This window comes from Mytilus trossulus, chromosome 7 (genome assembly GCF_036588685.1).
Source record: "Mytilus trossulus isolate FHL-02 chromosome 7, PNRI_Mtr1.1.1.hap1, whole genome shotgun sequence".
Classification (NCBI taxonomy): Eukaryota; Metazoa; Mollusca; class Bivalvia; order Mytilida; family Mytilidae; genus Mytilus; species Mytilus trossulus.
Window position 1 is genome coordinate 35,257,739 of NC_086379.1, and position 25,496 is coordinate 35,283,234.

General features: G+C 31.4%; 1 protein-coding gene across 1 annotated transcript in view; it reads left to right on the plus strand.

Annotated features, from left to right (window-relative positions):
* The window catches only part of LOC134724991 (sushi, von Willebrand factor type A, EGF and pentraxin domain-containing protein 1-like), a 39,636-nt gene extending 15,031 nt beyond the window's left edge, over nucleotides 1–24,605 (plus strand). Inside the window, exons 2-27 of the mRNA XM_063588431.1 lie at nucleotides 820–985; nucleotides 1,394–1,504; nucleotides 4,438–4,567; nucleotides 5,078–5,211; nucleotides 6,189–6,380; nucleotides 7,278–7,460; nucleotides 8,726–8,980; nucleotides 10,281–10,472; nucleotides 10,738–10,926; nucleotides 11,340–11,524; nucleotides 12,027–12,312; nucleotides 13,824–13,985; nucleotides 14,253–14,414; nucleotides 14,883–15,078; nucleotides 15,319–15,488; nucleotides 16,782–16,964; nucleotides 17,247–17,477; nucleotides 17,853–18,023; nucleotides 18,573–18,776; nucleotides 19,349–19,609; nucleotides 19,890–20,072; nucleotides 20,389–20,544; nucleotides 21,102–21,134; nucleotides 22,006–22,090; nucleotides 22,981–23,082; nucleotides 24,163–24,605. Coding sequence (XP_063444501.1) covers nucleotides 820–985; nucleotides 1,394–1,504; nucleotides 4,438–4,567; nucleotides 5,078–5,211; nucleotides 6,189–6,380; nucleotides 7,278–7,460; nucleotides 8,726–8,980; nucleotides 10,281–10,472; nucleotides 10,738–10,926; nucleotides 11,340–11,524; nucleotides 12,027–12,312; nucleotides 13,824–13,985; nucleotides 14,253–14,414; nucleotides 14,883–15,078; nucleotides 15,319–15,488; nucleotides 16,782–16,964; nucleotides 17,247–17,477; nucleotides 17,853–18,023; nucleotides 18,573–18,776; nucleotides 19,349–19,609; nucleotides 19,890–20,072; nucleotides 20,389–20,544; nucleotides 21,102–21,134; nucleotides 22,006–22,090; nucleotides 22,981–23,082; nucleotides 24,163–24,382 — 4,542 coding nt within the window. The 3' untranslated portion in view covers nucleotides 24,383–24,605. The remainder of the gene's footprint in view (nucleotides 1–819; nucleotides 986–1,393; nucleotides 1,505–4,437; nucleotides 4,568–5,077; nucleotides 5,212–6,188; nucleotides 6,381–7,277; nucleotides 7,461–8,725; nucleotides 8,981–10,280; nucleotides 10,473–10,737; nucleotides 10,927–11,339; nucleotides 11,525–12,026; nucleotides 12,313–13,823; nucleotides 13,986–14,252; nucleotides 14,415–14,882; nucleotides 15,079–15,318; nucleotides 15,489–16,781; nucleotides 16,965–17,246; nucleotides 17,478–17,852; nucleotides 18,024–18,572; nucleotides 18,777–19,348; nucleotides 19,610–19,889; nucleotides 20,073–20,388; nucleotides 20,545–21,101; nucleotides 21,135–22,005; nucleotides 22,091–22,980; nucleotides 23,083–24,162) is intronic.
* Nucleotides 24,606–25,496: the final 891 nt, after the last annotated feature.

A 25,496-nucleotide genomic window follows, 5' to 3' on the forward strand; every position in this document is an offset into this window, starting at 1 on the left:
AATCGAAACGATTTAAATAAATTACTTGAACAAATAGCCTGCAGTACCACTACTACTCAAGGAGAAACTCAGCCGAGAGTTTTAAGAACAAACTCATCAGAGACTTTAACTCACCATAGAATTCCAAGTACAAACTCACTAGATAAATTCTTCCATTTGATACCTACCCATACCAACATTTATATTCCATAACTTGTTTTTATCTTATATAAATCAGAAAATATCCGTATTATAAGTTGCGATTGACAGAAAATGTTCATGTGTATGTTAGTAGTTATCAAAGGTACCAGGATTATAATCTAGTACGACAGACGCGCGTTTCGTCTACATAAGACTCTTTAATGACACTCAGATCAAAATAGTTATTCAGCCAAACAAGTACAAAGTTGAAGAGCATTGAAGTCCCAAATCTCCAAAAAGTTGTGCCAGTTAAATAGTCCCGTATCTGCCTTGGCAGAATATTTTTTCAGTGTCCCTTATCTGCCGTACATGTATGTAGTGTCAAATTTGCAACTTTACGCGTGTTTAATATGTGTATAGTGTCAAATAATTGCTTTGACAGAATATTATTTTGTGAATGTTAATTGAGTCCTATATTTGCTTAACATAACATTTTTGTGTATGTTAAATGTGTTTCGTATCTTCATTGATAGAACATTAAAAGTATGTGTTTATAGTGTCCTGTTGTGTGACTGTATAGAAAATTTCACTGTTTCTGTTTATAGTGTCCGGTATCTGCCTTGATTTAACATTATTATGTGTATTTTCATAGTGTCCGGTATCTACCTTGACAGAACATTTTCATGTGTATGTTTACAGTGTCCAATATCTGCCTTGACAGAATATTTTCATATTCGACAAGATTATCTTGATGTAAAAGATTTTATTCCTCATGGAACCACATTGACAGTTAGATGCAAATCTATGAGAGAATTTTCCTGGGCACTTTGCCAAAGTGGTCAATGGACAGTGGAAGATAAAGACTGTAAGCACACAGTTATTTATGTATAAGTTAACTACACAAACGAGTACTGCAAGACATGAAGCAGTCTGTTGAAAACATTTTTTTGAATTTTTCTGATGTCATGTTATTTCTGGGCGGTGAAGCAATCACAAAGTTATACATAAAAAGCGATCAAAGCTTGCGCTATCATCGCGAAATGTTCTATTTTTCTGGTGTTGCATTGCTTGATACAATTGTTTGAGTTTATAAATTGCTATATATAGATTTCTGGGTTTTTTTTCTAATGTAAGAACTTTGAATTATAATCACCTGAAGAACCTTTTTAAATACATGCAATAATGAATATTCATAAAGTATATTAAAAGTTATAAATAGCCAATATTAATCAGTTTTTATTAATTTATGAACCATATAATACATTTTTTTTAGGTTCTTCAGAACCAGCGAAACCTTTAAAAAGAAGAAAACGCGGATGGGTTCGACGAATTGTCAGAAAGGCTGTCAGATTTGTTTGCAATGTATTCAATTGTCCTAGTTCCCGTAAGTAAAATTTTAATGCTCATCACAAATATAATTTCCAATTGCACTGAGACATCTATCCCGGCCACCAAAGTTAAACTAAATTGGATGTAAGCAATTGTAGGCAACCGTGCGGCCTTCAGCAATGAAAAACGTATACAGATAATCGGCTATAAAAGGCCTCAACATGAAAAATATATGAAACAATTCGATTGAAAAAAATAACAGAATAATTTATAACAAAACAATAAACGTTAATGAAAGTATCCTAGGTCTTATGACATTATTTAGGATGGTCTTGCAGTCATAACATTTCGATACTCAGACTTTGAAATCAACAAATCAAATAATGATGTTTCGAACACAAACTTTGTACTCCCGGTACGGAGCGCCGAATGGGACTCTTGTGGTTTTGTACAAAATTCAATTCTGTCAAAACAAAATCATTTTTAGCTCACCTGGCCCGAAGGGCCAAGTGAGCTTATGCCATCACTTGGCGTCCGTCGTCGTCCGTCGTCGTCCGTCGTCTGTCGTCGTCGTCTGTCGTCGTAAACTATTTCAAGAATCTTCTCCTCTGAAACTACTAGGCCAAATACTTCCAAACTTTAACTGAATGTTCCTTAGGGTATCTAGTTTATAAATTGTATGCGAAGTTTTGATCTATCAACAAACATGGTCGCCATTGCTAAAAATAGAACATAGGGGTCAAATGCAGTTTTTGGCTTATATCTCAAAAAAGCATTTAGAGCAAATCTGACGGGGTAAAAATGTTCATTAGGTCAAGATCTATCAGCCCTGAAATTTTCAGATGAATCAAACAACCCATTGTTGGGTTGCTGCCACTTAATTGGTGATTTTAAGGAAATTTTGCAGTTTTTGGTCATTATCTTGAATATTATTATAGATAAAGATAAACTGTAAACAGCAAAAATGATCAGCAAGTTAAGATCTACAAATAAGTTAAATGACCAAAATTGTCAATTGACCCCTTAAGGGGTTATTGTTCTTTAATGACAATTTTTCACAATTTGTTCATCATATTTGCTAACTTTAAAAAATCTTCTCCTCTAAAACTACTCAACCAAATTCAACCAAACTTCAACTGAATGATCAGTAGGGTGTATAAAATAAAGTTTGTGTTTTATTTTTTTTATTTCGTCAAAAAACATGGCCGTCATGGCTAAAAATAGAACACAGGGTAAAATGCAGATTTTGGCTTATATCTCAAAAACTCCAGCATTTAGAGCAAATAAGACAAGAAGTTAAAGTATTTATTAGATCAAGGTCTACCTGTCCTGAAATTTTCAGCCGAATTGGGTAACTGGTTTTTCAGGTATAATGCCCCTGAATTGATGATTTTAAAGAAATTTTGCAGTTTTTGGTTATTATCTTAAATATTATTATAGATACAGATAAACTGTTAATAGCAAAAATGTTAAGCAAAGTAAGATCTACAAATAAGTCAATTTGACCAAAATTGTCAATTGACCCCTTAAGGAGTTATTGCCCTTTAAAAACTTTTTTCACAATTTGTTCATCATGTTGACTTACTTTAAAAAATCTTCTCCTTTGAAACTGCTGTATCAATTTCAGCCAAACTTAGGCTAAATGAGTTTCAGAGTATCTAGTATAAATTTTATATTTTATTTCCTTGTATGTCAAGAAACAAAGCTCCTATGGCTAAAATAGAACATAGGAGAAAATGATTTTTTTTTTTTGCTTTTGAAGAAAAATAGGACGATTCAAAGAACATTTAAATAAATTGAAAAGCCAAAATAATCATTGATGACAGATTTAACCAAAAAAATTAAGGTGAGCGATACAGGCTCTTGAGAGCCTCTTGTTGTCTTACAAAATTATGTGATACAGACTTGTTTTATGAGAACTTCAATTTTGTCATGAAATTCATTTTTGTAGACAAAATTCATTTTTGTAGACAAAATTAAGGTGAGCGATTCAGGCTCTTGAGCGCCTCTTGTTGTCTTACAAAATTATGTGATACAGACTTGTTTTATGAGAACTTCAATTTTGTGATGACAAAATTCATTTTTGTCAAGACAAAATTCATTTTTGTAGACAAAATTCATTTTTGTAGACAAAATTCATTTTTGTAGACAAAATTCATTTTTGTAGATTTGTAGACAAAATTCATTTTTTTCATGACAAAACAAAATTCAATTTTGTCAAATAGGTATCAAATATAAACTTATTTGAATACAAAACTGACTTTTGTGATAAGTTTTCACTTCTGTTGAACAAAACTCAATTATGTCTACACAAAAATAAACACAAAATTAAACTTTGTCATGACAAAAACTAATTTTGTCATTACAAAATTCAATTTTGTGTCACAAAAGTCAATTTTTTCAACACAAAAATAAACACAAAATTGAATTTTGTCAAGACAAAAATGATTTTTTTCTACAAAAATGAATTTTGTCATTACAATTTTTTTTTGTGTAGACAAAATTGACTTTTGTGTTAAATTTTCACTTCTGTTTAACAAAACTCAATTTTGTCTGCACAAAAATAAACACAAAAATCTCAGGTTTGTATGCAAATTAGTTCACAGAATCTAAACTAAACTAATTTGCATACAAAATAGACTTTTTCGCCCAATTTTCAAATTAGGTAACAAAAGTAAAGTCTGTGTTACAAAAATGAATGTTGTCATGACAAAACTAAATTTGTCCACTGAAAGATAATTTTGTATGACAAAATTTAAATTTGTAGTATGCTACAAATTTTGTTAAACTGAACTCATTTTTTTTTAACAAATTTAAACTAACTTTTGTCTGTACAAAATTGAATTTCGAGTACAAAACCACAAGAGTCCCATTCGGCGCCCCGTACCCGGTACTATATAATATTAAGCTAGGTTTTAAATAACAAAACAAATAATATGCTGATAAATCATGGTAATAATAATCATTCTCTTTAAAATTATTTTTCAGGAGATAGAACTAAACCACAGATAAGTAGTTGTCCGTCTGACAGAACAGTAAATGCTATACCGATACAGCACCATGCCTTTGTTGATTGGACGCCTCCTACGGCATGGGATAACAAAGACGGACAAATCAGGTAAGAAAACATACTGGACGAACCCCTTATTTTTCTTTTTATACATCATAATAACATGTTGAACATTATTTGTGTAAACCACACATCATTTATACTTCGGCTTTGGTTACCTTGTTTCACATAAATTTGATAAATTCTCATTTTATGAATTTCGGTATAATATAGTTCAAGAAATAATTTAGTTCAACACTCATGAGCAAAATGAGCATACACTGGGTAGTCGTTTTAGTAAAGCAATGTAGTTTAGCTACCATATGTTTTTATTCATAAATGTATTTTATTTTCAAATTTTGGGGTGGGATCTGACAGTTGCTTTTAGAAAGTAAACTTAGAATGGCTCTACTGAAGATATATAAATCCAGAAAGTTAAATTCAATTCGATACTGGACTGCAAGAACTGTGTTCGTAATTTTGTTATTTCATTGATATTTATAAATGAACGATGACGATTTCATTTTCAATTTTTTCAATAAAAAAAGAAGAGAAAAAAATGTTTTCTGTATTTCACAGCGTTCATATAAATGGTCCCTACTTTCCTGGTGGTCCATTTTTTGAACGAGATGGTAGACCCACTACAGTTGGCTATTATGCCCGAGATCGAGCAGGAAATATGGCAACCTGCAACTTCAATATATATGTAAAAGGTAGACATATATGTAATAGATTAAAATACAAGTAATAGCTGAACTAAGCAGAGCACTTCTGAATATTGAAGGTTTCTTTATATAATTCTTATGACGTTTTGTATGAAGCTGCGCTACATGATTCAAATGCGAGCATGATAAACGCTTTTACACGATAACAAATTTAAAAAACATCAACTCTTTTAATTTCATTTGTGGACAACCATTAAATGAAGAGTTAAATCTTAAGATTTTCTTTTGTTTTTCAAAGCTTTCTTTTAATATTCAATTTGTCATGGATAGCACGTGGAATCTTTGTTACAAACAATGCAATAATATGTGTTCCAGTTGGAACATACATATACCCTTTTTTCCGTTATGAACTATGTTCCTAATGTCGTAACTACAATCCCGTTCCTTTTTTCTTTTTTTTTAGCCATGGCGTTGTCAGTTTATTTTCGATCTATGAGTTTGAATGTCCCTCTGGTATCTTACGCCCCTCTTTTTATTGTCTTCTAGTATTAAATAAATTCTTTATTTGATATAAAAAGGGATACGATGTCATGTTAGATTATCTATTTTTCCTAAGTCAATTCATGTTTAGAATTTCGTAATTAGCATTTTTGAGATGCAAACGAATTAAGCAATCACGTTTAATTGATCAAACTCAGACCCCCCTCCTCAAAAACAACAAAAAACACACAAACATGAAAGCTTATTACATAAAGTAGTACTTACAAATGTAGCGGAACACAGCAGAAAGCTTTATTCGAATGAATTAGAATCAATTAAACCACATGAAAAACAGGTGTAAGCCTTGAACTAAACGTTTCACCAAACAAAACATAACACAAACATTTTGTAAATATAGTTACATCTTTTTGAAATACGACCATTTTTGTTAATTTTCATAAGTTAGCATAAAAAAGATGACAATATCGGGTCTTTTTCAATTCATATATCATTAGTATAACGAGCTAAGTGTTGTATGCTTCCAGTTATACGATGTCCAGTGCGTTCGAGCAACATACCAGATGGATATAGAGTATGTCACCCGAGCTATGATATGGTATTAGGAACAGTTTGTTCGTATGGCTGTTATCAGGGGCATACACTAAAAGGAGCCCCATCACGAATAGAATGTTTAGAAACAGGTCAATGGTCAAGTCCAAAGGAGCCATATTGTGAGAGTAAGTGTCAATCAGAAAGATTTGTATTTACATGAACACACTCTACTTTGTAGTTCTTTTAGGTTCTTTCCGGGGCTTGTTCATAAGTAGGTAATTTAATTTATTTATACTGCAACTAGTTGTGTTTATTTCATAAATATAGCAACATAGCTATATTTTGTACAATGTCAATTTCATCATGGTCATTGGAACACTTTCTCCACAATCAGGGGTTCATTAAGGGATGAACATAAGTTTGACATCTGTGTTACGATTTAAAAAGCTATCAATGAATTAATTAAAGTTGCAGTATAAAAACAATATAAGGTCAATGTCAGAAAAATATTAAAAAATTTTGTATTCGGCACAAACTTTGGAAGTGCTCGGTAAAACCTCGCCCTTCCGCAGTTTATCAGCCTCATACAAAAAAGTTTATATTTTTCTGACATTGACCATATATATCTCGCAGAAAATATATATGCGTATTATAAATAGCATAGACATTTAGGAATTATTAAAAGTATGATTTTTTAGTTGTAAAATATATCAATGTTGAAACAGAGAGAATATTGAATAAAAATAGTGATAATCATTTCATAATCATGGGTTGCTTTCATATGGCATTGGCTGCTTTTATATGAAATAAAAGCGTATGACGGCATCAATAAACATACTTGAACATAAACGGGACTATTTTTTCTATAACATACGCGCATTTCGGTGATAAATGTCTCTTCAGTGATGCTCGAGGCCAAACTATCTATTTAAGAATCTAAAACTTATTCAAAGGACGAATAAAATCAAACGTCTCGTTTTACAACCAATAGGAGATCGGCATTTGTATAAATTGAACAGCTAATGTATATACATGTAAATATAAAGATAGATAAATTATCAAATGTTATTCTCTTTCTATAGAGAAACAGTGTTCAGCAATTGTACAACGTGGTCAGCTAGGAGTTTCGTGCACAGCAGATTTTTACTTCAGATCTATATGTACATTTAGATGTGATGCAGGATTTGATATTCCTACAAATCAGAGGAGAACGAAAGTTTGTCTGGCATCAGGAACATGGAATGGATACGACCCAGATTGCGTTGGTAAATGTTTTGAACCTAACACTTCTAGTAACTAAATCTCATCTAAGATACCAGTCGCCGTGATAAAGTGTTAATGATTTGTGATGAGGCGGCGTCAAACAATGATCAATAGAAAGTAAAATCACAAAATTACTGAACTCCGAGGAAAATTCGAAAAGGAAAGTCCCTAATTAAATGGCAAAATCAAAAGTTCAAACACATCAAACGAATGGATAACAACTGACATATTCCTGACTTGGCACAGACATTTTCCGATGTAGAAAATTGTGGATTAAACCTGGTTTTATAGCCAGTTATACCTCTCACTTGTATGACAGTTACATAAAATAGAATATCAGAAATACCCGGCTTATAATTTTGTACTTTTGACCCGCGTTTCGTCTTAAAAAAAACTCATCAGTGACGCACGACTCAAAAAAATTCAACATACTAAATTAAGTACAAAATTGAAGAGCTATGGTGATTTTGATTAAATATACATTGCATGTCAATGACCATTTGTTTCAAACTGTTCATTGAATCATAAAGAAAATCAGTACAGAAAAAGGGCCCTGCGAATTTATGAATTTTATCTTATTTTCCCGGTAAGCGCTACTAACGTTTCATTAATGCATAGACTGCCTAAGTATTTATAAGATTTGAAGAAATCGATTTGTTCTGCAATGAGACTGAAGTGCCAGTAGAATTGCCGTATGAATAAACATGACACAATGTTAATTACCTGTAATTATTAGTACAGCATCAAACGTTTTGTATCATACATCGCTAAGTCACCACGCATCTTTAACTTTCCACTATACTGCTGACTGCATTTTAAAAAGTACAAAATACAGAAAACGTTTTAAGTTCCTTATAGAATCGTTTATTACAAAACAAATACAATATTATATCATTATTCCAATTTTTAGATAATTATCTTTACATCTTTTGGCTATTCATATCATCATCTTTTCAATAAGCTTTGGATTTTCAAATACTTTGGCCTCGAACATCACTGAAGATGAATTGTTTGTCGAAATGCGCATCTAGTGCAGAAAAAAATGGTACCATTTACTTTATTGCTATATATGCATTTTACTCACATCATTCGTTTATAAACAAATTACAGTTTACAGATGTTTCAATAGACATTCATTAATTATTTCACCGATCAAATATCAGTGTTTCAGGATAAACTCAGGAAAAACCTGGATTTCTTTTTTCAATATAAATGAGAACAAGTTTATTTTAATCATTTAAATAAGATTTTGGTTTTCATTTTGTAGACGTTGAACCACCCTCAATAGAACAATGTCCAAATACCTTAATGTTCTATCCTGGAGATAACAAAGACACTGCCTTTATCTCTTGGAACAAACCAGTAGTGACAGACAACAAGGACAAGGGTTTGGAACCTACACAAGTAGTAGGTCCACCACCAGCCTCCGAACAAGGAGTTAACACGTATAATGTTAAGTATACAGTAACAGATTCAGCAGGAAATGAAGGGAAGGAGTGCTCATTTGACATTGTGATTAAACGTAAGAAAGTAACTTACTTGTATAATTTTATAGAAATCATTTTCTGTATAAAGAGAGTTAACTTTCTTTCAATGCTATCAATATCCATGGGCTTACATTCTGTTATTGTGTATACATAAATGTGCCAAAAAAATGTGTCAAGATTTTGCGAGATTTTATTTTATAAAAATAACCCTCCTTTTAATGACATTATTTTAAAAAGCATTTCATAAATGTATATTGACTTCGGGTTTGATCTGCGTATATTTATAAATATGCTATTGAGAATCTTACATTCTAAATAATCAATTATTCTAAATAATCAATTATTCTAAATAATCAATTATTCTAAATTATATTATATTGATGAATTATGAGTGATGCTATTATTTTAGTGCTTAGGCATTGGTCATATTTTAGAGGTATTCCCATTAAAGTATAGACAACCGTACTACTTATGTTGGTAATAATACTGAATCATTCACCTTTAACTTGTTTGTCGTCGGCTATCGATAACAATGATTAGATGCATACTCAGTCTTTCAGAGGCCTTTCAGTGTGGATTTAAATAATCACGTGTTACACATTTAGAAACATAAAAATGAAACATTATAAAAACGCAAGTTAAGAACGTCTAAATATGCAATAGTTATCAAAACACAAGGGTATTAGCTTTTTGAATTATTTGATTAACTTTTGGTGATCCCACTGTTTCAGTTTAAAGTTCTATAATAAGTAAGACGTGATAAGTGGGCGTTACAGTCGAACATTCACCTACATTTGTAATCTGATCCAGTCAATTTGATACTTGAGCGCTAAAAAAATGGCCTCGTTGAATGCACTGTATATAAAACGATTTTTATCTGTTGTGTTTAAGTATAGGTAATTTTTTCTTTAATATTCAAATATATAACTTTATGTACTGAATTTCAGTGAATGTTATACTAAAATCGGTACGTTTATTGAGGCAAAAATGGAACACCCTTACCAACAAATTTTAAACTGTTTGCTTCTTCAAATCTAATATAACATTTCCAGCATTTAATTTTCAGCGTTAAACTTTACATTTTTAATATTCATCACTTGTGTTTACATCGTAAGCGCTGGACTTAATATCCTCAGCGATAGATTACATCTTTTTCTGTATGTGACCAACAAGGATTCAACTACTTACATCTCATATTCCATTGATCTAAGTTAACATAATATATTTTGTTCTTAGTGTTACATTATTTCATTAACTATCACACATGTTTATTCTGCATATATATAAACACAATTGACATTTATTCCATATTGGTGTTTTTTTTTTTTTTTACAGAACTGAGATGTCCTAAGCTATATCCACTGCCTTATATGAAGTTGAACTTTACCGGAACGAGGCGTGGTTCTGAGTGTGCTTTTACATGTCAAGATAACTCAGTTTTAGTCGGCAAAAGAAACACCTACTGCAAAAGAAATGGAGAAGATCCCTATGCAAAATGGGCGATGGATTTCCAGCCTTTCTGTGAACGTGAGATTTCATCTTTTGTTTCTGTCATTTAATAAAAGGCACAATATTTTGTCGTTTTCTAAAATACAATGTGATTTTTACAGTTTATTTAAGAATGCATCTCAACAATGATACTCAAGACAGGAATGCATCTTTTTTTTTCATTTGATATTAACATATATATTCAAACTTAATAAATTGTATAAACTGATAAACACACGTCAATTATGTCTGCTTATTTATGTGTTTCCGAATTACTTGAAAAGAAATGACTTTTAATTTTCAGTATCAAATGGTTGTCTAGATCTGGTACCACCAGAAAATGGAGCTCTAGCATGTGACGTGTGGGTTGGTGGACGCTATTGTCACCCCTTGTGTTCTCAGGGATATTCTGTACTTGCTTCATTGCCAAATTTCTTGATTTGCCAAGCAAACGGAATTTGGACACAGCACGACAGGTTGAAGGACTGTTTTAGTAAGTACGGCCTCCCAGAAGGTAATATTTAATATTTTCAAACGGATTGAAATCATGTTAGTATGTTAAATTGTCAGTCGAAACGGTGACAAAAGTATTACAAAAATACTCCAATGTAAATTGAAAAAAAGATGAAATTGTAAAACTCTGATACTATCAAACGTTAGATTTTATCATTCAGAAAAATGGAAAACAACTGTCGTAGGTATATAGTTTTCCAAAGAAAATTGGCATTTAAACCAGGTTTTATAACCACTTGATGGATAGTTGTCTAAAGTTTCATTAAAACATTTTCGTTCAAAATGACATAATTTCACATGACTTTGTAACTGAATATGACGGACATATATGGAGCATATACGTGTAAAACATATTATTGGATAAACTATGCAATGTAATATTCATTTTCACAGGTACATCGAACGCCAGACGTAGATATGTTACCATGGCAGCTGAGTTCTATTTCACGGGAAACTGTAACGATCCAGCTATTCAGGCAGAAATAAAGGGAAAATATATGACTTCAATAACAAACTCAGATTCATTTCTGGTAAAGAAAATGTGCATGACTCCTGAATGCAATATTGGAAACGTGAAGGTATTTCATTTAAAAAATAACTCGAACTCATTCACGTTTAATTAATATTGACCAAATATTACAAGTTTACAACATAAAATGTTTGTATTTTTTTCCTTCTCATTTGTAAATAACCGAGTTGATTGAAACAGTTTTCCAAAATGACATCTTTTGGCAATACTTGTTTATGTATTTTGAACTGCAAACAAGACTTCATGTATTTTCAAAGAAAAAACTAAACTTTAGCAATATTGGCGAAAAATAAGAATCATACACATTTGAACCATTGGATACATTTCCATTTTCATGTATTTGTTGTTATTGTATAATTTATATACTGTTTTGGTTCTTATACATCATTCTTTTTCAAATAATCGGCTTTGAGCGTTCCTGGTCAAGGTAAATCCAGCAAAAAGCACTTCTGACGCATGAGTTGTTCTTTAATGCGTTGTTTTAATTTTTGCATACTTGAGGCAACTTGCTCTACAGATACCATATCATTGATATTATTTTGTGAATACAGGTTATTTGCCCAACAACATCAAAGAAAAGATCAACAGAAACCATGATTATTAATACAGATATATCATTTGAGTCTGGAAATGGTACACTTACATCACAGCAATATGAAACAGAAGTGTTTACTTATAGGGAATTTGTGAAATCTCTAGAGACAGAACAGAAATCAGACAACTTTACTCTGGTCATACATGACCAGTATGCTCATCTTCTTGAAATGACATCAAATAACTTAGAGCTAGATTGTCCTGATAATTCTGTTCCTGTATTCAGTACTATAGTTGCCTGTGGTTAGTGAATTAAAATGTGTGCGTTTAAAGTTTATATTTAGTTAACTATGGTATCAACAAGTAAATGCATTGTAGTTGACATAATTTATAAACAATATATTATACAAGAGGGACGTGAGCAAAAGATAGCAAAATGACATTCAAGCTCATAGGTTGAAAAAAATGACAATGCAATGACAAAAAAGAAAGAGAAAAAAAACCAACAGTATACAACATAGAAAACTAAAGATTGAGCCGTAAAAAAACGTGGGTGATAATACATGTAGATAATAAAGAAGGTTTTTATAAACACATAGAAATTATCACAAAACTAAGGTTCAAACTTCCTCTGGTAAAGGTGTTTTTTTTTTGGCCACTCCCTTTAGATCTGTTTGATTTTATAGCTATTGAAATATTGATACATCTCTTTCATTTGTAGTTTTTTGGTTTTGTGCATTCTCTTGAAGGTTAATTCAGTACAAAGGACGCACCAAATTTTTAAGGTGTTGTTTTACTAAGCAGTATAGAATCATATTCAAAACAGTGTAGCTGTGGCCATTGATTGACGACCTTAAATTATTCCATTGACTGGGATAGATTAGGTGAACGTGTGTTTGTAACGACAACTGCTCACTACTTACTTATAGAATTTAAACTTTGGGGACACCAAAGGTTCTTAACGCCTTTAATATTAAAATAATTCGAAACATTAATCAGGTATAACTTTATGTTTTGATTTTTGTTATTGATATAAATCAAAACATCGTGCTATTCCTGAGAAGTTTTTCTAATAACTTTATTTAGGTGTTCAGAACCTTTTGTGACCCCAAAGTTCAAGTGTCTTTAACAAGTACATAGTGAGCAGCGGACGCTACAGACAAACGTTCACATAATCTGCCCCAGTCAATGGAATGATTTAAGGTCGTCAATCAATAGCCACAGCTACACTGTTTTGAATATGATTCTACTTAAGATGTGTTGAAATCAGCCAATTTTTATGTAGTTCAACCCGGATTTGTTTTCTCTCAATCAATTTATGACTTTTGAACACCGGTTTACTATTGTTGTCTTTATATTAATCAAAAGTGTGTGGGCCTTGTTTTATCTTTGAAAGCTACATTAACTGTAACGTTATCACCATGATGATTTAAATCTTTTTTCCAAAAGTTATCATTCTAACTGACCGATTGTTTTTTAAATGATTTATCATTATGTTTTAGTGCAATGTTCGCCTGGGTCGTTTTATTACAGCAGTTAAAAAAACAGTATACTTCGAAATGTGTTTAAATCTGCTATTTTTTATATGTAGTTTAACCCGAATTTGTTTTTTCTCAATCATTTTATGAAAATGACTTGTGAACACGGGTAAACTACTGTTGCCTTTATGAATAAAAGCGTATGTGGACCTTGTTTTATCTTTGAAAGCTACATTATCTAAAACGTTATAACCATGATGATTTAAAACTCTTTTCAAACCGTTGTTATTCTAACTTCCCGATTTTTGAAAAAAAATGTTTTAATATTATTTTTAGTGCAATGTCCACCTGGTACGTTTTATGACGGCAGTTCAAAAACCTGTAGTACTTGCTCCAGAGGTTCTTACCAACCACATTCTGCTCAGGATGACTGTATCCCTTGTCCCTATACTCAGACAACAGCCAGAATTGGGGCCATCGATGCATCGGAGTGTGAAGGTATATTATATAACTGAATGTATTTGCACATTGGGATACTTTTAATACACTAAATCGTTAGCTTTAAAAAAAAAAAAAAGTTTAGTATTGAAGTTTAGCCGTTGACTTAAATTACTCATTGTGAGAGGTGATTTCAACAACAACAAAAATACATTTAAAAATATTAAAAATCCCTCAAATTTATTTGCTAAGTGATAAAGTAATTAATTGTCATAGGCGGTTGTAAAAGAGAACATATATGCTACATGTATATGTATTGTATTTTAGATGCATGTGAACCTGGTACTTGGTCTCTCACTGGTGTACCACCATGTGTAGAATGTGATGTTGGTTTTTACGAGAGCAACTATGGTTCTACAGTATGTAAACAATGTCCAGGAAATCGTATTACATTGATGGAAAAAAGTGACAATATATCTTTTTGTGTTGGTAAGAATCTAGAAACTTCAGACATTTATTGTATTAATTTTTTAAGTTTTTTTTTATGTTTTGTTAAGATAATCTGGTAGCTTTTTAATTTAAAAAAAGTCAACAAGAAAAGTCGCGTCAAGTTGTTAAAAGTACTAAAAGCAAAATATGTCACTATATCTAGAACAGATATATAATAAATTCATATAGGAAACAGTTTTTTTTAATCGATAACAAAGTAGAGAAATATAAATAAATGTGCAATATAATACAAAACGTTTGAAAAGAAAAGTGTTATGTGCATGTTGAACAGCGATACTTTATAAACTATTACAGGAATATAACAATATTTCAATTCCAAACAAATTAATTTCAATCTTGAAAGTTTTTGAAGGACTGTTCCAGAGAGGATTATATGTAAGTATTAATACTAGATTCTTTCGAAATGCTATAACTATTAAATGTATTAAGATATACTTTTTATTTCAGATTATGATGTTGTTTTTCCAAACAGCACAGAACCTGCTTACACGGAGCTGCAAATAACTGAAATTCCACTTCAAACACCATTTGTCGTGACTTTTCATATATATTGCCATATTAAATGTCAGGGAACGTTTTTCAGTATGGTTTCCTCTGCATCTGACCACATAGATATGACATATAGTTTACTTACTATCAACACGTAAGTCTCAATTTTTCATTCCCACATTTACAAATATATCTTAATTTGATATTTCCAGTATAAATCAATTTGATATGTTGTTGTTTAATTTAATTGTAAAATGCAGGAAGATTTCGCATGAAAAATTAAAATAAAACAAAATAAGAAACAAAAAAACAAAACAAAAAAATTATAGATGTTGATTTCGATCGCAAACATGATTACATGACTTGTGTAATGTTATGTTTAAAATTTTGACAGAAACACTCATGCTGCTTTTGACAGTCTCGACTTTTCAAAAAAATGGTATCATATTGCATTACATATTGGAAGAAATGAGAGTTCCTTATTTGTGGATGGAGATATGCATAAAGTATATACAAACAACATAGATTTTTCTCAAAATGTTGATGTGAATATTACTTTAGGAGGTAGGTTAAATATCAAAAGTAAAATAAGCAAACAAATCTTTATTTAGAATGTCTTTAGTCCTGTGCGGTCAAAAGATTTCTGTTTTTATATTTAGCAGATCGTCAGGTGACTAAAGTTTGTATTGGACCCGACTTAATTGGTTCAATCATTTCAACTTCGTTTGTAGTAAAGAAGATTTAAATGAGATATTATCGAATTAATTATCGAATTTAAGAAGTCTTTATAATAGACCGTTTTCAACTCGAATAGTTATAGAAAAGATATGAAACTTAGAAGCATTTTAACGCAAATAATTTATGTTAATTCCCAGTCGTAATTCTTTCTTCTTATTGATTTATTGGTTGATTGAATGGTGTTAAACACACTTCCATCATTGTCGTGCTTTGTGATGGTCAGTTTTAACTGATTGAGGAAGCTGGTGTGCTGGTAGAGAACCACCAACCTCCGGTAGAAAAACTGACGGTCTTCAATTAAGATTGGAGTTGAGCGCACCTTCCATTTGCATGATTCAAACTCACAAACTTAAGTTTCAAAATTCTAGTTGTACAATAGTTCAACTATCTTGACCACTCGACATCCATTTTGCCAATGGAATGAGTAAATACAATTACAATCATACAGATAAGAAGTCAAAAAAACTAATGAACACTTAACGATATGAATCATTGAATATAGTTATCAAAGGTACCAGGATTTTAATTTAGTACGCCAGACGCGCGTTTCGTCTACATAAGACTCATCAGTGACACTCATATCAAAATATTTATAAAGCCAAACAAGTACAAAGTTGAAGAGCATTGAGGATCAAAAATTCCAAAAAGTTGTGCCAAATACGGCTTAGGTAATCTATGCCTGGGGTAAGAAAATCCCTAGTTTTTCGAAAAATTCTAAGTTTTGTTAACAAGAAATTTATAAGAATGACCACATATTTGATATTCATGTCAACACCGAAGTGTTGACTACTGGGATGGTGATTCCCTCGGGGACGAAACGTCCACCAGCAGTGGCACCGACCCAGTGGTGTAAATAGTTATCAAAGGTACCAGGATTATAATTTAGTACGCCAGACGCGCGTTTAAAATACTCATGACGGCCGCAATACAGTTATTTCGTCTTTGATTCTCCCGTCATCAACTGAAAGTTAAATGCGTTGTGAATTATTTCTTTTTACAGAATTGGTCACTTGACTATTTTGCATTGTGAATTATTGTTCGCATTTGGAAAACCCTTCTTTTTGAAACACACATAATCCAAGAGAATAGCATAATTGTATCATATTTTTTTTTCTTCAGGAGATGCCTTCATAGGAGCCATTTCCCAGTTTAGCATTGTTTCCCAGCAAGGGTATATAAGTAATGAACAATTGTATTCAAAATGTGAAAGCGAAGGTGTGCCTTTCGGATTCGTCAACTGGAACGAATTTGCTTATAGCAATCTAATAAATGGATACATTAACATCCCTTCCAAATGTGATGGCAAGTATATAAAACTACTTTCAAAGAATCACGTATTATTTGAGAACTTCATTTTAAAAGAAATAATAGAGACCACTTAAAGGTTTTTAAGCTATATAATCACAAATAAAGATTATGAAAATCCACAAAGGTTAATTGGTTTTTTTTTCTTTTTGACCTTTTAAATATAAACTGAACTCGATGGACACATGCTGTAGTAATTTTGTTTCTGCTATAGGACGATTTTTTGCGTGTTCCCTTAGTGAAATCAGTGAAAACAGTAATTTACAATTAATTTTACAGACTATGATGAGTGTCAAATAAATCCTTGTGTGAATGGAAGCTGCACTGACAATCTAGGAGGATACACTTGTTCTTGTGATATTGGTTTTACGGGCAGTAACTGTGATATTAATATTGATGACTGCGTTGCACATGCCTGTCAAAATAATGCAACTTGTATTGATGAAGTAAATGATTATTCGTGCTCATGTGAATATGAGTATACAGGAGAGTTATGTGAAATTGCAATGGGTAAGTAATTTTCGAAGAAATCCCTGTCAATTTATCTTTTCCCTAGATTTTTTTAGAGGGGATGATAAGATAATAGCATATTGCATATTAAATTGAAAACTGAATTCAATTAGAACCGTAGTCATTTGTATTTACCATTTTTTCTTTCTTTATATTATTGAATTGAAGCCGAAAATATTCACCCTGCCTTCATATCTATGCTTTATGCATAAACAACAATTTATTAATTGATTGTCTTGTTTAATAATAATGCGTTAACAAAATTAGGAGGTTATGCAGAAATACTTTACTTTTATAAATGTATTGTAACAGTTTTGATTACTTACCTTGATCAATTTGCCTCTATTAATGAATAAAAAAAACTTTTGGTTCAAGTTGACGGCAGTTGGTCTGACTGGGATAACTGGACAGAGTGTTCCGTAAGTTGTGGTAATGGAACAATACAACGTCGCCGGGCATGCACAGATCCACTTCCAGATAATGGAGGAAAACTATGTGAAGGATCAGATACAGAAATTGAACTATGCAGCTTGGAACATTGTCGAGGTACTGTCTAATCTTTTTGATGATGCAAAACTGAGCATTTATATTCAATGCATGCATATTTGATATTTCATTTATCTTCAGTACATTTAAGTCTAAGTGTAAATACATGTTCTGAAATAGAATATTTAGAAATAGAAACACAGGATTAAAAAAGTTTGCAAAAGTGTATGAAGAGAAAGGAGAGAACCATCATATTATAATTATATAAGCTGTATAATATAAAATATAAAAATATAATACAAAATTAAAATAAAAAATAAAAAATAAACATTTAATTGTAATATTTAATTATCAAACAGACAATTAATAACTTCGGTCAAACTTTGGCATTGACCCAATATTTATTGGCACATAAACGTCATATGAATTGTCCAAATTATTTGCAGAATTGAAATGTCCTAATCTGTTATTTTTAATAGTTATCAAAAGTACCAGGATTTAAATCGGGGTTCTTGCAGTGCATAGTTATTTTCGATTTTACGGTTATAGCCTATTACTTATTTTACATTTTAGATAACTTATCCAAAAAAAGTTTTTTATATTTTTTAGAATGTACAGAGCTTATTGAACCGAATAACTCCACCTTGTCATGTGTTAACAACAGCAACACTATCACATGTGTGTTAGATTGTGATGATGGATTTGACTTTGACCATGATGTGAAGGACGAATACGTTTGTGGAAACGAAACATATTATTACTGGGACTTTCAGACGAATAATAATCCATATGGTCGACTACCTTATTGTACAGGTATTCTAGATATTATGTCAAAGAAGAAAGCTTTTTATAAGAAGAACATACAAAGAAGTAAATTGATACTTTCACCTCAAACGATATTTGTTTTTTCTTACAATAAGATCGGCAGTTAGGGTCAATCATTTTCTAAACTGACTGTAATAAGTGAATTGAATGAAGTCTTATTTTTAACACATTTTTTAGATAAATGATAGATAGAGAGGCATAATTTGTTCTTGTCTGCACGTCAGTTCATTAGTCTGTTCAATATCAGGTCAAATTGTTTAGCGTTTAATTTATAAAAGTTATCTATTGAAAAGTTAAATCACAAAAATACTGAACTCCGAGGAAAATACAAAACGGAGAGTCCTAATCAAATGGCGAAAATCAAAAGATAAAACACATCAAACGAGTAGACAACAACTGTCATATTCCTGACTTGGTACAGGCCTTTTCAAATGTAGAAAATGTTGGATTGAACCTGGTGTAATACCCTTGTTTATTACTGTCGCGTGTGTGAACATTAAAAAAATATAACCTCACTTTGACTTTCAGGGAATACTATAAATAACTTATTTTCATTTCAGAGGTTGTCCAATCATTCAAGATGCATGTTGATCATTCAGCTTATTACGACTTGGAGGAATGTGATACGCTATCCTCTCTTGATATCGAAAACAAAATAACGGCTAGAATTGAGTCAGCTACTCAGCAATTAACAAGTGTGACATCAAACATTTGTACCATTTCAAGCAATGAAGTTATTAATTGCGACAGTTCACGTAGGAAACGAGACACTAGCACTTTTGTTGGTTTTACAGTAAAATTAACATGTGATACCACTACACGTAAGTCATATACCATATAAGTAGCCAAATTAACAGAAACAATTACCTAGACAAACATTGATATCGTCATCATTACATAAATAGTAACATTTTCAAAAAGGACATGAACTTAAGTCTTTAGGTTTCATATTTTGACAAAATCTTTACAAATGCCAAGAAAAGGGTAACCATGCGATATGACGACTTAAAGACATGAACATATTTATCATTGAAATAAATAAAAAATTATTAAGTATGTATGATATTTCTTGAAATATGATAGAAAAAAATTAAACTTTAGATGGAACTGAGACCTGTTTTTATGGATTGGAAGACGCCATTACAGAATTAGAAGAATTGGAAAACGGAAACGAGTTAGATCTTCCACACAATAGTCTCATATATAAAATTGTACAGAATAGTTCTTCATCAGACAGCAGTTTAAATTGCCCATCCGGAACAGTTCCTTTTCTTGCATATTGCGGTAATTATTTCTCATAGCTATTTTCAGAAACGGAAGTATTTTCAATGAATCCTTTATACATTAATTTTTGCATACTATTTCGAACCATACATATATTTAAAAAAGACAACCTTGAATTGTCCCTTAGTCTCAAAGGTATTCATAACAAATTGTAAAGCATTTGCTAACAATAATGATATAACTGTTGTCTCAAAATAATTAACTGTTTTTGCAGACTTGTTTTTTTTTTCTGCACATTTATCTTAGAAACCATCAATAGAAAGCTGATATATATAGGTTTTTTTTCTAGTTTGTCATTCTTTAGTTTTCATTGTAGTGCCATGTAGCATTGGTCATTACTATTCCAATGAAGGATGTCTGTCATGTGCTAAAGGAACATACCAAGATCAAACAGGTCAAACGTTCTGTTTTTCGTGTCCAAAGGGAATGACAACTGAAGGAACGGACTCTGTGTATATTGATGACTGTAATGGTATGTATGATAAAAATATGACCGAATGAATTTATATCCCTAATTTTACATAAAAAGAACTTTCTTTCTTTGTTTGCTAATTCCGTTGACAATTTTGTTCGATCTCGCTGGTAGAATTTATTTAAACAAGACGGATATTTTATTCCAACGGCTTTTAAATGCGTTAGACTGTCAGACTGTCAGAAAAAGGGTATATTTGGTATTTTACCTTTTTCTTGAAAATTTCTTTACAACAATGTAAAACATGTTATAGGGTTTTGCCACATTTGCTTTGGAAGTTATTCGACGTGTTAGATTAGAAATAAATTGAATACAGTTAATGTGTAAGTTGTTATAACGACTTTATATTTCCATGAATTAATGTAACGCGGAACATCTACAGTGAAATATCTTGAGCAATTTAGTGTTAAAATTGAAGAATGGGAGTTAATTATACCAGAGAATACATTCTGTTATTTGAGATATGCCAGTATTCGACATACATTTGTTAGTCTTAAATATTTATACTTTTCTCATTTTTCATTAAAAATATCAAACTTATCATTTTTATATTTAAGTACCTACACCAATATCTAGTGAGGAGAATAAGTGTGAGTATTCTTGCTTATATATATTTTTGTCCTGTTCAAAAAAGAATTGAACAATTGTTTTTGAATCCACGTAAACAAAACTGATCATGTTTACTGCATGCTTCTTTTCCGATGTACATGTACCTTGAAATAACCGTTTGTATATACTAGTTAAAATATTCAAATATGCTTAGTAAGTGAATTTTGTACCAGTGTTTTTTTCTTACTTTTCCCGAATGTGATCGAATTAGACTATTTACCAGGTTTGTAATAACATGAGCAACACGGAGGGTGCCACATGTGGACCAGGATCTGCTTACCCTTCAGGAGCATCTGAGATCTTGTTGGGGTTCGTGTTGCTTAGTCTTTAGTTATCTATGTTGTTTCTTGTATACTATCATTTGTCTGTTCGTATTTTTCTTTTTTTAGCCATGGCTTTGTCAGTTTATTTGCGATCTATGAGTTTGACTGTCCCTAAGGCATCTTTCGCCCCTCCTTTTAAATCGATGTTAAGAGACTAACACCAATTATGAGGAATAATGACGATGAATAGGCAATACTTAGTTTGTGCGGAAAGTATATAGGATTGGTGAAGGAGAATACTCTTATATCAACGTTCATTTTAATGGCAAATGATTATCACATTTAAATATTATATATTTAATCGATACCGTTTGGAAACCTAAAAAATACAGTTCATATTAGTTTAAGGCTTTCACCATTTAATTTGATTAAAGTCCGTTTCAGAACTGATCGGTAACAGGAACTCAAATTGTCTTAGATATAACGATGAATATTATTTTGGGAGAAAACATCAAGATTCTTCTCTTGTAGTTATGTTTAACAGCATTAAAAGGTATTCATGTTAATGATATTTACCATTTTATTTTAGTGCCAATAATTTTAGCAGTATGTATCAGTATCCCAATTCTAGTTATTATAGTGGTTGTCATTATGGTGATTTGTAGACAAAATGGGTATGTTGCATAATTAAGAATTTATTAAAAGTGTTCATAGGCAAACCACCAACAATTTATCAATTTACAAACAATTAAATCAACGTTTATAACAGGTGGCTTTGCATAGTACTTAACTTAGAGTTTTTTGGCTTCAAAATAAATGTAAAAAGTAACGCCAAGCCAATCTAAACAGCATTTAGAACTAAAGCCTGAGCTTACAGAAATAGTTTGTATGTTGAGAAATAATTTTTAAAGGTTGGAACATTATCATAAAGAGTTTTCATAATTCAATGTATGACGCGATCTTTCTATCTGTTAAGGATAAATTTTACTCGTCATGTAGTCAAATTATTAATAATAAAAAAAAATAAAACAACACGTTATATAATTGCATGCGTCCAAAGCATTGCCATTTGTATTTATACTTTTAAATGTATTCCTAAATCTGTATCAAAAGAACAAAAATCGGGTGACCACCTTATTACCAGTAATAAGTAACATTGTAACTTTATCATATCTCCGGCTAATGTCTTCTGGTTCTTTTATTATCATAAATCGAACATGCTAGACAAAAAGATGCTTTTATGTTTGTTCGATAATAAAATTGAGAATAGAAATGGGGAATGTACCAAAGAGACAACAACCCGACCATATAGCAGACAACAACCGACATTATAAGTCGAGAATAAAGTATTTCGTTGATTCAAAAGATGGATGCGTATACATTCATAATTTTACATTTTTTTTACTTATCTATATCCCCAAAATCAGGTAAAAGAACGAAATCACATAAGAGAACAGTTTATGGTAATCATTGTTGTCAATTAAGTGAGTTGCATATGACACGTAACTGTTTGTCTACATTAGTTTCAAATAATCAAGAATGTTTCATTTTCTATTATTTCTAGAATTTTCAAATCCTATAAAAAAGGATTTGAACAGAATAAAAGCAATAAACTGAAAGGTGACTGTGATAAATTGGGCAAACCTCGATTAGAACCTAACACAATGTAAGTATCAAATCGATTATAATCATACATTAATCATATATACCACGCTTTCAAAGGTGTACATCATACTCGTATTTTGTCTTCAGACTCACTGTGACGGTAGAATAAAACAAGTTAAAATCAAAATGAAGTAAATTTGTGAAGAGCATAGATAAACCAAAAGATTTTGCCAAAAATAAGTACGGAACAAGTAAAAAACAACTGCAAAATCTCGCTTGGTACACAATTGCTGACGATATAGATAAGCGCAGCCATGTAAGGTACAGTTTGTACTTGTTTGGCTTCACTGATGAGTCTGATGTTGACGAAACGCGCGTCTGACGTATCATATTACAATCCTGTTACCTTTGATAACAGTCAATATTGATGTCGGAATTTAGAATGAAACCAATTAAGGCTTATCCAGTATAGATCCGTTTTTAGTTGATGCGGTGCCGGTTAAAAAAAAAATCTATTTCATCCGAAGATAATGAATGTTATGATGAATCTATAACTGTTTGCCCTGATTCTATTCATTAAAAAAATAAGGCAGTATTACACCTTTTAAATTTAGTAAAATTCTGTTATGTAGAAATAACATAATCGGTACCGCGTATTCGACACATTATGTGCGTATTGCCAATATATGTTTCTACAGCAATGCTCGAACCACAAATAATTTACAATCCAAAACTTTAAAGACCTGATATCATTCTGAGAGTATTACATGGTATTACATAATCACCTTCCGGTTAAAACAATATGTGTAGAAAATGTCAAAAAGTGTGAAAACTGATTAGTAGTAGAAAAGATAAAACCAATGGTCTACACCCCGACAATATTTTGTTGATAAAGATATTAATTGATATGCTGTAACGTATTCCATTATTTCAAGTTGTCTGTAATTATCAAAGTAACACTACTAGTATACAACTTGTAGCTCCAACATATTTTATATGTTAACCCTCGAAACATTTTATCTCGTTTGAACCAGATGAAAATTAAAAAAACCAAACAAAGATACCTCAGTCAATATCTTAATTTTTATATACTGAATTAATAATGTACATCATTAACTTTTGTATAATTTGTTTTTTTTAGAACAACTATGCAAAGTAGCTACTTTAGTAATGATGGATTTGAATTTGACACAATCAGCCTGGGAATAAGCTCACCGCCTCCCGTTGGCTGTTCTTTCTCCCTAGCCAAATCAAAGCATGGCGAAAAAGTACATACTTCGAATCTATCAGTGGATGAAGATGAACGGCCAATTTCACCTAGGGAATGTTGGACACACGAATCTTTGCATTTAGACTGTTAATAAAAGATTTAAGCTATACTAAAGTCCTTATCTTCATAGAAATATGAACGTGAATAGATATTTAATACCGGCATTTTTATTTATTTATTGTTTTGTTCTCAAATAATGTAACCGCTATTAAAAAATATACGACATAAAGTTTATTGAATGACCTTACTATTGTGGTGGATAAAGAAGTAATTCCAAGATAGCAATCAAAGATCAAGACCGGAAGAAGGGCCGATAAAACAATGGCAAAAACTATACAACTCTTATTAAAAAATATAACTCTGATTTTATACTTCATAAATGGAGTATAACGAAATCAGAGTTATATATTATATACATGATCTTGATATGAAGATTTGGTACACAAACAGTGGTTTGTTTTACTTTTTTGGAATAACTACAAACAAGAAAATTGTCAGAACAATCAATGTCCTGCAGTTGCAGTGTCTAATATATTTTTCATAATAATTTATTGTGCAGTCTTTTAAAAGCTGTTAAGATCACAAGTGGTTTATTCATGCTTTCTAAAAGTCTACTTCTATAAAAGAAAAAGAAAAAAGAGACAGACAGAAAATTTCAAATTGATAATTAAACTCACAAAACGATACGATGATACAAACCGACAAAAGCCATGTCAAAAAGAAGCAAAAAACGACTTAAACAGAAATCCTCTTCATAACACAACACAGAAAAAAACTAAAGACTTTACAACACGAGCCCTAGTAAAAACCGGCGGGGTGTTTTAGAAGGGTAAGCAAACCCTGATCCACATTAGATATTCATTATCTGGTCCGAGAACACAATTAATTCGTAGTGCATTTCTTTTAGAACATAAATGAAAATTAAAAAAATCCCACCTGCGCTTTCTCAATGAAATTTTTACAGTGTGTTGTACTACTTTTGGGACAAATTATATCAAAATTATAGAAAACTTCATCGCCTCAAACTCAAAATATGGACAATTTTGTGTTTAGGGTGTCTTGAAATCTTTTGACAGCTTCCGAAGTGCTAATTTTTAACCTTTTTCAGCTGGACCGAACCACTCCTTTCCTGTAAAATTCTGGACCCAAATTTTTTTACAGTGTAATTTCACCCCCCTACTTACAATTTGAGGCATTAAACATGG